Source organism: Nipponia nippon, unplaced genomic scaffold, assembly GCF_047370975.1.
Source record: "Nipponia nippon isolate SJK-2023a ecotype South Korea unplaced genomic scaffold, ASM4737097v1 scaffold_23, whole genome shotgun sequence".
In the NCBI taxonomy this organism is placed as follows: domain Eukaryota; kingdom Metazoa; phylum Chordata; class Aves; order Pelecaniformes; family Threskiornithidae; genus Nipponia; species Nipponia nippon.
In genome coordinates, this window is record NW_028262340.1 from 2031953 (window position 1) to 2045507 (window position 13555).

Consider the following 13555-nt stretch of genomic DNA (forward strand, 5'->3'; position numbering starts at 1 on the left):
ATGAGAGGGTAATTTTACCCACTTTGTCCAGCCTGCAGCGCAAGGGCTGTGTGGTGAGGAGAAGAGAGCCTGAGGGATCTCTGCACGTCAGTCCAGCTCCTTTCCTCTGTTCCTTGCCAGCACTTTCCTGGGATGCTGCAGTGACCCGGGATGTTGCAGCAATCCGGGCTGCTGCTGTGACCCGGGGTGCTGCGTGTCCCTGGGATGCTGCTGTGACCTGGGATGGTGCATGTCCCTGGGATGCTGCTGCGACCTGGGATGTTGCAGCAATCCGGGATGCTGTGGTGACCTGGGATGCTGCACTTCCCCAGGATGCGGTGGCGACCTGGGATGCTGCGATGACCCAGGATGCGGTGGCATCCCAGAACGTTGCAGCAAGCTAGGATGCTGCACTTCCCTGGGGTGCTGCTTTTTCCCAAGATGCTGCTCTTTCCTGGGATGCTGCTGGGACCTGGGATGCTGTGGTGACCTGGGATGCTGCATGTCCCCAGGATGCTGTGGCAACGGGGATGCTGTGGTGACGCAGGATGCTACTGCATACTGGGATGCTGCACTTCCCTGGGATGCTGCTGCGACTCGGGATGCTGCACTTCCCTGGGTTGCTGTGCTGACCCGGGATGCTGCACTTCTCCGGGATTCTGCTGCAAACCAGGATGCTGTGGCAACGTGGGACGCTGCAGTTCCCCAAGATGCTGCTGCAACCCGGGATGCTGCGTGACCCACGCATGCCGTCTGGGCAGGGGGAGGCAGGGAAATCGCCCCGCTGCCCTCCCCAGCTCACCTCGCTGCTCTCCCCCCTCTCCCCAGTCGACTTCATCGGTGGGTTTGACTCCTACGGCTACCAGGCGCCACAGAAGACGTCGCACCTACAGCTACAGCCGCTCTACACGTGAGTCTGCGCCGGGGGCGGGGAAAGCCCTGGGGGGCTCAGGGATGCTCAGGGATGCAGGAGCCCCTCCAAGGTGCCTCATCGCACCGTCATAACCCAAAAGATTTGTGTCTGTGAGTCCGCTCAGCCTCAATATAAAGCCCAGAGGCTGCGGTGGGGTTGGGGCTGGGCAGTTTTAGGAGGGACCGTGCCCTTATTTTGCTTTTTTGCAGCTTTTTGGCTGCTGAGCCTTGACACGCCAGGGCTGCCCAGGGGGAGTGGCAGCTCTGCAGATAGCGTAGCTGACTTTTTTTTTTCCTCTCCCTTACCCATTAAGCTTAACTAGATAAACGCTCAAATGAGATAAGGCTGCAAAATCTAAAGGGATTAGCCTCGTGTGGGCTTTGCCAGGTGCCAAAAATTAATTATATTTGAGCCTTCTATGCAAATTCAAGGGCACGCCACGCAATTAGAGATGCAAGGAGGGGGCTGTGGTGGAACAAATGCATTTGTGATATTGCTTGGCCCTCCCTGGACATTTGGGCCTGTGTACCCGCCCCAGTGCATGGGTGCAGGTGAGCACCCATGGGTGCTGTGCTCCCGGGCATTGAGCTGGTCCTTCCCTGGGAGCCCCCCAGCCCTCCAGGTGTGAGCAGAGCGTGGTGGGATGGGAGCTTCCCAGGATGGGGACATGGAGGGTGGCACTGGCATTTCACCACGGTGTCACCCTGGGGTGGGAGTGATGCCAGCACCCACGACGTGGGGATTGATGTGGGTGTCCTGCCCTCCCCCAGCTGGGTGCCCACCCCCGGGGGGGCCCAGGGGAGCATTGTCCCACGGATGGGACATGTCCCATGGATGGTGTCCCCCAGGGAACCCCTTCAGACCTGCCTTGGTGGGATGGCGCAAAGCCACCGTGCCAAAAACGGGCAGCAGGGAAGGCAGGGACCAGGGGGGAACCCTGCCTGACCCTCTCCTGCCTGCAGCCTCTGGGGGCATGGGGGGCACGGGGGGCTGCCGCGGGTCCAGCGTTCCCCAGCGGCTGCAGGATGAGTGCGGAGAGCTGCAGCATTTGGGAATATTGGCAGGAATATCAATTTTAGGTGGGAGGAATATCAGTTTTAGATATACAGAGGGCCCAGAAGCTGATGGCAGAGAAACTCAGCGCTGAGATACGAAGATGGGGAGACCTCAGCAGGGTGCAGAGGTGCTGGGGCAATCCCTCTCCTCCCTTTCTGGGAGATGTTTAACCCAAGCCCTGTATCCTCTGCCAAACCCAGCCCCGTTCCGGGCCTCCCCCGGCTGCCCAGGACCTGTTTTGGGGTGATGCGGGGATTTGGGGTGGCATGCCCACCGGGGTACCGGAGCATCCCGTCCCAAGGTGATGTTGGGGACGGTGCTGCCTGGCTCCCCGGCACGGATCCAGCCCCTGGCCTTGCTCCCTGCCTGCAACAACCCCGTGGGCAAGCCCCAAAGCCCTTTGCGGGCAGCGTGTTGGGAGCTGCCAGCCCTCGCCCTGCCTGCAGGGCTGGCTTGGGCAGCGCTCCTTGTAATTAGATTGCTTCCTAATTAATCAAGCTCATGGGCCACCCACATCCTTGTGGCCTTTCTGCAGGCAGAGCCCGGGAGGGGTCACAACTGGGACCCTGCCACCGCGCTGCCAGCTCCCCGCTGCCCGCAGCCCCCTCCCTCCTACCCCGGCAGCTCATTAATAACCCACCACCTAATTAATGCAGCTATAATTTATATCAAGGCACTTTCATCGCCCTGCCAGCAGTGGCGGGTCGGGCTCATGGACTCCAAAAAAGCCAGTGCTGGGGGGGTGCCCCCTGTTCCCGAGGCGGGAGACGCCAGGTCCCGCCATGGTGGCACTGTGGCACCCGTGGGGACCCAAGGGGGTGCTGGGACAGTGGTAACCCCATCCCGGGGGGAGCGTGGGGGGGCCTCGCTGCCACCCGTCACCCCTGAGGGATGTACAAGGTGCCGTCCCGGCTCGGTGGAGCAGATCCGGCCACTTGCATCCCCAGGGGACAGTCGGGCAGGAGGGACGTGGGGCTGCCGTCCTAGCCTGAGAAATTAAAGCTTATTCTGCAGTTAGCAATTAGCTATAATTGGATTAACGGCGGGCGCGGGGGAGGGTTTCCACCCAGCGGAAGGAGGAGGATGTGCCATGCCAGCACCCGCTCCTCGTCCCCTTGGGTCCCTCCTGCCCGGCCAGGGTGGCAGCGGGTCCCCACCCGTGTCATGTCCCCCACCCAGGACGGGGGCTCTCACCTCCGAAATCCCTCCTGTAGCACGTGGGGAAGGGGGGAAACACAGGCTGGGAGCTGGGAGCTGAGACCTGGGCAGTTGTGACAGGGGTGTGCAGGGGGGTCTGCAGGGGGTCCCCCTGTGCTGTCTGGGGTGGGGACGGGGGTTTTTTCCCTTTCAGGTGTGCGGGGCTGCGTGCTTGCCCCGTGCTGCGGTTGTGCGCAGTGCGGCTGTGCGAGCGCCTGGTGTGGCCGGGGCTGCGGGGCTGGGCGAGGGTCCGGCCTCCCCACACATTTTAAACGTGCGTGTGTACACATGAGCAGGCACAGCAATGCCCATGCGTGCACACGTGTGCACACACACAGACCTGCCGGCGCACACGCTCCTGTGCAGAGACACTCACGTGCCTGCACACGCCTGCACACACCAGCACACACCTGCACATGCCAGCACACGCGCACAGGGAGCAGCCGGCCTGCAGGTGTGTGCAGCATCCCCAAGACCCCGGGGGGACGGGCAGTGAGTGCCCCATTGCAGTCAGGGGTCCTGGGCACCTCCATGTCCCCTTTGTGTCCCCTCTGTGTCCCCTCAGTGCCTGCAAGCAGCCAGGGACAGGTGAGCGGGGCAGCCTCGATGGCAGTCCCCATGTCACCGTGGAAGGGGACATCAACCCATTGGGGCTTCCCAGCCTGGCCCCAGTTGCTCTGTTACATTTTGGGGGGTGAAATGTGGGTGATGGCCATGCCAGAGCCACCCCAGGTCACCCCAGCAGGTCCCTGTCCCCCGGGATGGGCAGTCGGTGGCTGCCCGTGGCCATGCCTCCTTGTCCCCTCACTCGGTGGGACATGGGGATGCGTGGCGGGGATGACTCCCCGAACCCCGGTCTCACCCCTAACACCTCCTCTCCCCTTCTCTCCCCAGATCCGGGTAACCTCCTCCTGCCCTGGATCCGGCCCCAGCCCGGCGTGGGAGCCCAAGGCGACAGGTCCCCCCTAGAGCGAACTGTCCCACACCTGATGACACAAGCCCTGGCGAGGTGGGGAGACAACGCCGAGCCACCTGGTCCCCTCCTGCCTCCCCACACCCCACAAGACCCCTGAAAACGGAGCCGGGAGCTGCACATCCATCCCACCCTGGCTGCCTCTGAGCCCAAACCACCCACCCACAGCAGGATCGGGGGGGACTGGATACAGGGGGACCCCCCCAAGCTGTGCCACCCCCCCGGGCTCCCACACCCTCCCCAGGATGGGGACACGGGGACACGCGGGGAGGTGGCATCGCTCGCCGGACACTGTTTTCTTCTCTTTCTCCCAGCCTGGTTTTTCCTTGGAGCAGCAGGGCCCTTCCCGGCGTGCCGGGCAGGGGAGGGGCCCAGAATGGGATTGGGGTGAAAAACAGACGGTTTGGAGCAAACTGGGATGGGGATGGGATGAACACCGCTTTGGGGACAGCGGGGCACGCATGGCAGCTTCGTCCTCCGCGGGGCTGGGACGACTTCACGAAAACGCCGGGTTTGGGAGTTGGGCTGGCCCCAAAAATGGGCTTTTTGCTCCCAAAAGGAATTTTCCAGCCCCCCTGGTTGGATGAAACAGCGTCGAAGGGGCTCAGACCGGGATGTTCCCCTCGCCCTGAGGAGCTGGATCCGGCCATCAGCGTCTTGCCTCAACCCCCCCTAGACCTGGGGATGGGGGGCAGAGCACCCCAAAATCCCCCCACAAGCCCCCCCGTCCCTGCCGCATTGCGGGGGGATCTTGCTCAAATTTGGCAATACTGACGCTGCTTTCAACACAGCCTCTTTCCGGCTGTTTTAATGAATTTAATGAATGTTTTGGGTTGGTTTTTTTTAATTATTATTATTATTTTTTTTAATTTAAAGTGCCTGAGTAGACTCTGGCTGAGCACGACCCCCCCGGCGAGCCTGCGCCGGGTCCCCCCCAAGGCCAACATCGTGCCTTCAGCAACGCCCTGCCCGGCCAGGGCTGCCCCGCTGCCCCCAGCCCCTCGCCCGGGGCTGCGAGGGGGCAGCTCGGGGCCTCTCCGCCCCCCCAGCCCCTCCGTCCGTCGGGGGTCTCGGTGGCAAACCCCCCCAGCAGGTTCGGCGGCAGAAGAGGGGCGACGTCGGCGCGTGGGGAATGATTATTTTGGGGTGATGGGCAAGGTGCGTTGGGCAGCGATCGCTTTGCAAGATGAAGATGAGCTGGGAATTAAAAGCCTTGGCTGAAGCTGGAAGGAAAAAAGTAGTTTCACAAAGCATCCCGGCTCCCCCCGACCTCCTTGTTCTCCTTTTTTTTCCCGGAGGTGGGATGTGGTTTCTCCTGGATCCCTGGATCTGGCCCCAAGCCCACCCTTGGCATCTGGGAGCAGCGGTATCGCATCAATTTTCCTTCCCAGGAGTTCTTCCTCCAGTCCTGGGGTTATTTGGGGATTTTTTTTGCACCTTGGAGTGATTTTTTTTGTCCTTCCCAACAAGCAGCCGTGAAGTGCCAACGACCGAAGCTGCCCGAGCCCAAACCCTGGGCAGGGGACGGGCTCCAGCCCCCCGCCAGCCCCTCCACCACCTCCAGCCAAGCTGCGAACTTTACAGGCAATAATTTTTCTGCCTTTTCCCCTCTTTTTTCCAAGGAAAATAATGTTTTTCAAGCAATGGATCCCCCCCGTCCCCCAAAACACATCCCCAAGCACTGCCCAGCCCCAGGGACAGCAGCATCTTCGGGGTTTATTTGCCTCTCCAGGACCAAGGATGCTCTTGCTGACCCACGGCAGGATGGGATGGGATGGGATGGGATGGGATGGGATGGGATGGGATGGGCAGACGCTCGCCTGCTCAAAGCCCTTCTCAAACCCAGCAGGAAGCAGAAGGAAAAGCTTGCCGTCATTTAAAACTCATTCGAAAGAGCTTCCCTCCCTCCTGAGCTCGGCAGGAGCCAGGCACCGGCCCTCCGTGACCTTTTTTTTTTTTTCCTTTTCCGTTGGCTTGTTTTTATATGAGACTGTATTTGTAACGTGAACCAAGGATTTCTTTTCTATTCTGTAATTATAAAAGTCGAAGGAAAGTTTCATCCGATGGCTGTTCTGGTTTTGGGGCATTTCCCTTGTGCAGTTGAAGCAATTAAAAAGCGGTGGGGTTTTTATTTTGCCTTTTTTTTCCCCCCTCTTTAATGCTGCCAGCTCGCTCCCGCGGGCTCTGCATCCCCCAGCTTTGTGCTGCCTTACAACCCAGCGCTTTGGTTTGGTGATGCCCGGCTGAGGCTCTGCCTCCTCCCTCCCTGCCCACACAGGTAATTTCCTCCCTGGTAGTAAAATAACAAGAAAAAAAAAAGTTTTAAAAAAGCAGAAATGCAGACAAGCAGCATCCTCCGGGCCGGGTGTGGGTACCACCCGCCGTGCGATGGGCATCCCTGGGCATGGGGCAGCCGGCGGGGTCTGCAGCCTCCCTTTCCCTAAGAGAAACATTAATAAACCCCCAAAGAAATATTAAGAACCCCTCTGGGGTGTTTTTCAGGTCGAGCTCCCAAAATCAAACTTTCCAGCCCTGCTAGGGTAGGAATTCCCCAGCAGGAGATGCCGGGTCGCGGCCGCAGCCCCATGGAAAAAGTTTCCTTTTCTCCCCAAATATTCAGATTTTCCATCATCAAAGCAGCAGTTTTAATTTAGTCCAATGCCACCCTTCGGGGTGATGCTTGCTTCGCACAGGGTTTCATTCAAAGCATCCGAAGCCATTTCACTTGTGCTCGTTTTAATTGATTCCAAATGAAAGGCAGTCGCCTCCTGCTCCCATCCTCTGCCTTCGGGTTTTCTCCCCTTTGCTGCTTTTTCCAGCTCAACAGGAGAAGGAAGGGGGCAATGACAATGAATTAAATCTTATTTTTTAAATCAAAATGGAAATGTGGTAAGGCCGGGGAGGCAAACACGGTGTCTTTGGTGACATTGGGGACCGGAGCAGCCCATTCTCCCCCGGGCTGAGCTCCCTGTGATGCTGCTGCTTGGCGACTCCTTGCCGTGGCGTTTTGTCACTGGCTTTTTGGGGACACAATGCTTGTGTTGACTTGTTCCCACCTGTTCCCAAATCTCTGTGCCCGTGGGAAGTGAGCCTTCATCCCCATAAGGGTCCTCCTGTGCCCAGCCGGAGCTGGCGTGGGGACAGGCTGGAGCGTGGCAGTGCTGTCCCCTGCAGCCCTGGGTGTCCCTGGACCAGGGCTGGTGGCCCTGAGCAGATGTCACCGGGTCACCCTCCGGTTCCGCTAACTCAGCTCCACTGCGGGACCCCATCCCCGGGGTCCAGTCTTTAATAGAAAAGACTAAAAGCAGGTTTCCAGACCTAAAATCCATGGATTTTAGGGGGGTGTCCAGGGATGGAGGAGCCACAGGGTTTGTCCTGGCCATGGGGACAGTGGGGTGTCCCCGCACCCCGGGGACAGGCAGGTGTTGCCTCAAAGCAGTGGGTGCGAGGGGTGAAGGTGGCCCCTGCTGGGGCACAGGGGTTTCCCCGTGCGTGGGGGGAGACGAGCAGCCCCTGGCCTCGAATGGGTCCCCAGGGAAGGGACCCAAAGGACCCCCCGGTGTGGGTGCAGGTGCCAGGGTGGGTGGGGACAGCACCCACTGCCGCCGTGGGTAATGATGTGTTTGGGTGAAGCCTGATCAAACAAGCTACCTCACGCCTTGTGGGTGCCAAGGAAGGGGGGAGGATTTTTTTTAGGGGGGGTGAGCAGGGATGGAGGCCTGTTTCTATGACAACAGTGAGGCCAATCGGACCGTGTGGCCATGGACCAGGGAAGGAGCAGGTCCCGCTGGAGCATCCCACGGCCACGCTGCTGGAGGATGCCCTGGATACGATGCTGGAGCATCCCATGGCTGCACTGCCGGAGCATCCCACGTCCACGCTGCCAGAGCATCCCATGGACACGCTGCTGGAGCATCCATGGCCATGTGCTGGAGCATCTCATGGATGCAGTGCTTGAACATCCCATGGCCGCACTGCTGGAGCATCCCATGGACGTGCTGCCGGAGCATCCACGGCTGTGCTGCCGGAGCATCTCACAGCTGTGGTGCTTGAGCATCCCATGGCCACGCTGCCAGAGCATCCACAGCCACGCTGCTGGAGCATCTTATGGCTGCAGCGCTTGAACATCCCATGGCCACGCTGCTGGAGCATCCCGTGGCCACGCTGATGGAGAATTCTGCAGCCACACTGCCAGAGCATCCCGTGGCCGTGCTGTTGGAGCAGCCCACAGCCATGCTGCTGGAGCATCCCATCGCACTCCTCCTCCCCAGCCGGGGAGGAAGGGGGAAACCTGTTTGCCTGCCCACACCCATTGATCTGCCTCTTGCAAAACAGCCTCCTGCTGCCCAGCCCCGTCCCAGCGCCGGCAGCCTGCCCAGGCACGGCGGGACACCCTCTGACGGTAACGGCCTTCCAGCCTTCGGCCTCGCCATGCCCTGTGTTCTGCCTCCTGTACCTGGGAGGGTGCCAGTAAGGGGAGGTAAGCACCAAACTGGAGGCTGAAATAGGGTTCTTAAAGTGGTTTTCAATTAAAATCTTTAATTTTGGGAGGCACCTTCCAGTTTATTGCACAGTGTTTGTGGTCATAAAATTCGTTGCCCTTTATCTGGCAGGGGTTGGGTCCCTTTGGAGGCGGCTGCTGCAGTGAAAGGGGGTTGTGGGGCTGGGAGACGTCACCCGGGCAAGGGAAATAAAACCCCGTCACGTGCAGGTGTTGGCTGGATAATGATTGCAACGGGAATTCATTCAGAAACGGGTCTGGAACACGTGTTGGGGTTTTTTTCTGTGGGTGCTGCCGTGGCACGGCTGGTGAGATGCCTCCCACACTGGGAAGGTGGCACTGGTGGGACTGGGGAACGCGGGGGATGGCTCCAGGAGCCTTGCTGGGAGGGACGTTATTGCTGTTCCTAAACTGGCCCTAAGTCAGAGCAAGGCGATGGCTCCCTGCAGCCCTGGCCTCGCCTCAGTGCGGGGACGAGGTTATTTCTAGCAGCCCCTCCAAAAGCCAGGGCCACCGTCCCCCTGCCGTGGCCACCATGAGGGAGATGCTCCCCGGCTCCAAAACAGCCCCACAGCACAGAAAAACAAATAAAAATACTTGGGAAGCGGCTTTGCAAGCAAAAAAACCATCCTGGCTGGGGGCAGTGCCTTATTTCTGGGCATCCCCAGCGGGGCTGTGGGACGTGGGTGCTCGCGGGTGCAGCTGAAGCCACCCCACGCACCACAGGGCTGCAGAGGGGGCTCAGCACCACGGGGCTGCAGAGGGGGCTCAGCACCGCGGGGCTGCAGAGGGGGCTCAGCACCGCTCCGAAGCGGCTCTCCTCCAGAAACCCTTCCGCCAGTGCCGGGGCGAGGGAGGTGAGGGGTTCTGCTGGTCCGGCCTGGGGTCATATACTTAAAATTTAAATAGTTCGTTAGTTTTAAATAACATTTATTTATTTTTAAAACTTATTTATTTACTTATTTATAAGTAAATATATTAACTTATTTATTTTTTATGGTAAATAAAAATAGTTTATTCATTATAAGTAAATATATTAACTTGTTTATTTATTTATAGTAATAAAAATTATTTATTATAAGCAAATATATTAACTTACTTATGTATAAGTAAATAAATTAAGTAAATAAATAAGTAAGTTTTAAAAGTAAATAAATAAGTAAAAAGGAAAGTGTGAAACCGCATCCATAGACAAAGGATAAAACGGTACTGGGGGGGTTCAGGAGTTACAACAACTCAGATTTTAATGTCTTATAGCAGAGGAGCTTTTTTAAACCAAATCGCCAGCCTGCAAAAGCCGGTTTTAAAGCTTTTCCCAACCTGAGGGCTGGGAAAACACTTTTCGGAGGCAGCTTTGTGCCGTTTGCTCAGTGCTTGTGGCAAGCGGGACGTCCCAGGAGGGCGGGAGGGCTGAGGTTTGCTTCGCAGGTAATAAATCTCCTGGGTTTGGGGCTGGAAATTCGGAGGATGGTCCATGTGCCTCCCCCCGAGGCAAAGCCAACAGCATCCCACCCCTTGCCACACAGAGACAGAAAGGAAAAATTCAGGATATAGAGGAAAACCAACCAGCCACTTCCCAGCGTTTCCCTCCTCTCCATTTCCTTTCCGACCCTTTTCCCATAGGCATTCCCCTCCAAATTTCTATTTGCAAATTTACAGCCGCGTTGTCCAAGCGGGATCATTTGGAAATGGCAAAGCCAGCTCGGGACCAGCCGCCAAAAACCAAACTGTGAATTTTTTGGGGGTGTCACAAGCTCCTTTTCCCTGCCTCCCAAGCAGCATCTCCCATGCTGGAGCCGCATCCCACCAGCAGTACCGGCATCGCCGGGTGGCTCCCAGGGAACCCAGCCTGCCACCGCGGTTACCGCTGCTGGCCACCAGCTGAACCTGGGTGCCACGCACCCACCCCGGGGTCCTCGGGCACGGCTGGGCGCTGGCGCAGACCCGTCGGAGTAGATGAAGGCGGTCGATAACCCAACCCAACCCAACTCACATCCCAACACGACTGATGGGGAGAGCGAACAGCGGGGAGCATCACCGCATCTGCTCCATTATTTGGGCACGTTATATTCTCAAATCCCTTCTTCCTCTTGGGAAATGGATATTAAACCATCTCCCGCCTTTCTGCCTTCCCCAGGAAAGCCTGACTCCTTTCGCCTCCCGGTTTGCATTCGGTGCATCCTTTGCTGAGCGGGGAGGATGCTCGGCACGTGAGCGGGTGCCTTTGCCCCAGGTCCCCACAGACGAAGGGTTCATCACCCCCATCAGTTTTACAGCCATAATCTGACTTTCAGAGCCGCAGAGGAAATTCTTCAAAATAAAACCGATATGAATAATCACCCAAATGGCACCAGCCGTCCCTGATACGAGATGTGCCCCCTCCTGCTCCCACCCAGTCTGAAGCTGGGATGCGGGTGCAGCATCCCCAGCAGCGATGCTCTTGCTGCCCCAAAAACTATCAAGGCACCCCAAATGTAAAAAGCATGTGAGTGTGGGCATTGCACCACTACCCACAGCCATACTGGGGTTTGGGGGGGCTTTGCTTTGAACCCCTTACACCCTGGGCCAAGCTGGTCCCTCCTTACAGCCACTGTCCCCTGCCTGGCCACGGCTGAGATGTAATTACAGAGTCCAAGCATCTCTTGCCGCTATCATGTGAAGAAACCCTGTGTCGCCGTAAACAGGAAGGGCAGGAAGAAAAACGAGTTGATTTTCTTCCATCCCAACCCGAGCAAAGAAATGGCTGAGGAGCAACAAAGGATTAATTTACCCCGCGCAGAAACGCCAGCTCCCTCCCGCAGCCGCGGGACCCCGGCGAGTCACAGATGTTAAGGAGTAAAAAAGCCGCTTTCACAACCTCAAACAAAGACATAGAGACGCTTTTCAGGGGCTCGAGGAGATCTGTAGATCCGGCTGCTGTCGTCCTAGGTGTGCTGAGTTAAATACGGCTGGTTCCAGGGAAATGGGAGCGGGAGCGGGAGCGAGGCCGGTAGGATGCGGTGGGTCAATGGGAACAATGTTTTCGTGCTTGGAGGGAAGCTCACTGCTTGCTTTTGGTGGTAAATTGATTAAGAAACATATTCTGGGCCTTATTTTTCCCCCTTTGATTCCTTAGTGGGGATGGATGGCTCTCCAGTGGTCCCTGCCAGGTAGAAGAAGCAGTGACATCCCCAAGGGTCACCCTCCTCCTGGCATCACATTGCCCAGCAGACCTGTGCCACAGTACAGGTGTGAGGCCCCGAAATCCCCAGCCCCACATCCCTAAAAAGATGCTCTTTTTGGTGCTCCCATCACCTCCAGTCCCAGCTGGAAGGTGATACGTGGACGGGTGTTCACCCAGACGAACATCGGATGGACGCGACGGCTGCCTTGGTGGGAGTTCTTGGGCTTTCTCTGCCGGCTGTAGTGCATCCACAGGCATATGCGCAATTTTTGGCTCAGGACGCACAACACATGGCTCATCCTGGGCAGAGACTAAAGCGCGTGACGAGTTCCCTGCAGCCTGCCTGCTTGCACCGGGAGCTGGCTTCTCCTGAAAGATGCTGCACATATATATATATTATATGTATCTATACAGACCACTGGCCCCATCACTCCCCAGGAAAGCAGTTAAGATGCCTTTGCAACATCATGCTCCAGTCTTGCAACAGAACCAGCTCCACATCAGCTGGCTTTTAGCTCCAGAGCATCAAGAAGGGGTCGAGGATGGGCTGGAGCATGCCTGGGAGCCAGGGCTGGAGCTGAAAACACGGAGGGGAAAGCCAAGGCACGGTGGGGGTAATGAGGGTGGAGTTTGCAAGGGATTTGGTGCCAGGACTCCTGCCAGCAGCTCGCCGGTCCCAGCGCCACAGCAGGCAGGACAGGGGATGCATCCAGGTGCAGGGGGAAAGCGGGAGCCGGTGCGGGCAGCTGGCGGGGCGGGAAAAGCTCCATTTTGTTCCTGCAAGCAGGGCGGGTGCCAGCTGTGTTGCACCATTCCCCAAACTCGTCTCCCTGCCCTGTTGCCATGGGGCTCCCCGTGATGTTCCTGGCACCGGTGCCTCTTGCTTCAGGTGGTTTGGTTGTCTCTCCAGGGCCTTCTCCATGTACGCGGTGGAACCGCTTTCCCAAACTCTCCCTGCAGACCCTGTTCGCCCCTCTGGGCTCCAACCAGAGCTGCACAGCCAGAAAGGCGGGTTTTTACATGTGAAAGCAATGGAGATGCAACCGCCGCGCATCACCTCCCATGCAGGGAAAATGCAGGGATGGCGGCTCCAGGGCTGGCAGAAGGATGAACATCCCTTCGTCACTGCCAGCACAATGCCTGGGTGTGATCCGGAGTAAATCCACCAAGTTACAGTCAAGATGGGTGCAAGAACAGGGAATAACGGGCAAATGACCACCTGGGGTTGGCTGAATGCGCAGCCAACACTCAGGATGCTCCAAATCAGACGTCTCCAAGGTCTCTGCAATGCATCGTCCCTCCGCACGTGCAAAGCTCGGCTCCTGCCAACACCCGTTGCAGCTTTGCTCAGGCAAATCCCGGTCTGCAAGCAGGCACCCCGAGGAAGGGGCCAGCTCTGCCCTGAAGGCTGGGGTCACCCATGTTAGGCACCTCTGCTGGGTGCTGCTCCGCTGCCCTCGGCTCCCTCCGGCCTCACAGGAGGAGCAGGGGCAGGTCCGGGGGGTGAATCAGCCCTTCTAAGCATGGGCTCGCTGCCTCCAGATTACGCTGAGGGCAATCAGGTTTCTAAGCCGGGTGCCTCCAGGGTATATCTGAGCCTCTGTCTGTGCGATGAAGATCAAACCAGGAGTGCTGGCGAGGAGCTGGGAGCTTGTGGCTGGGAAGCGCAGTGCCAGCCCTGCAAGCTCCGGTGCACGGAGGACATGGGAGATGAGCGCTGCTCGGGCAAGGCACCGGTGGGCTGGGTTTAGCAAGCACTTGGGAACCATCATC

General features: G+C 58.2%; 1 protein-coding gene across 3 annotated transcripts in view; it reads left to right on the forward strand.

Annotated features, from left to right (window-relative positions):
- The window catches only part of NKAIN1 (sodium/potassium transporting ATPase interacting 1), a 40471-nt gene extending 34605 nt beyond the window's left edge, over positions 1-5866 (forward strand). For all 3 annotated transcript variants that reach the window (XM_087760870.1, XM_087760872.1, XM_087760871.1), the window contains 2 exons: positions 808-889; positions 4040-5866. In XM_087760870.1, coding sequence (XP_087616996.1) covers positions 808-889; positions 4040-4049 — 92 coding nt within the window. In that variant the 3' untranslated portion in view covers positions 4050-5866. The remainder of the gene's footprint in view (positions 1-807; positions 890-4039) is intronic.
- The last annotated feature ends 7689 nt before the right edge of the window (positions 5867-13555 follow it).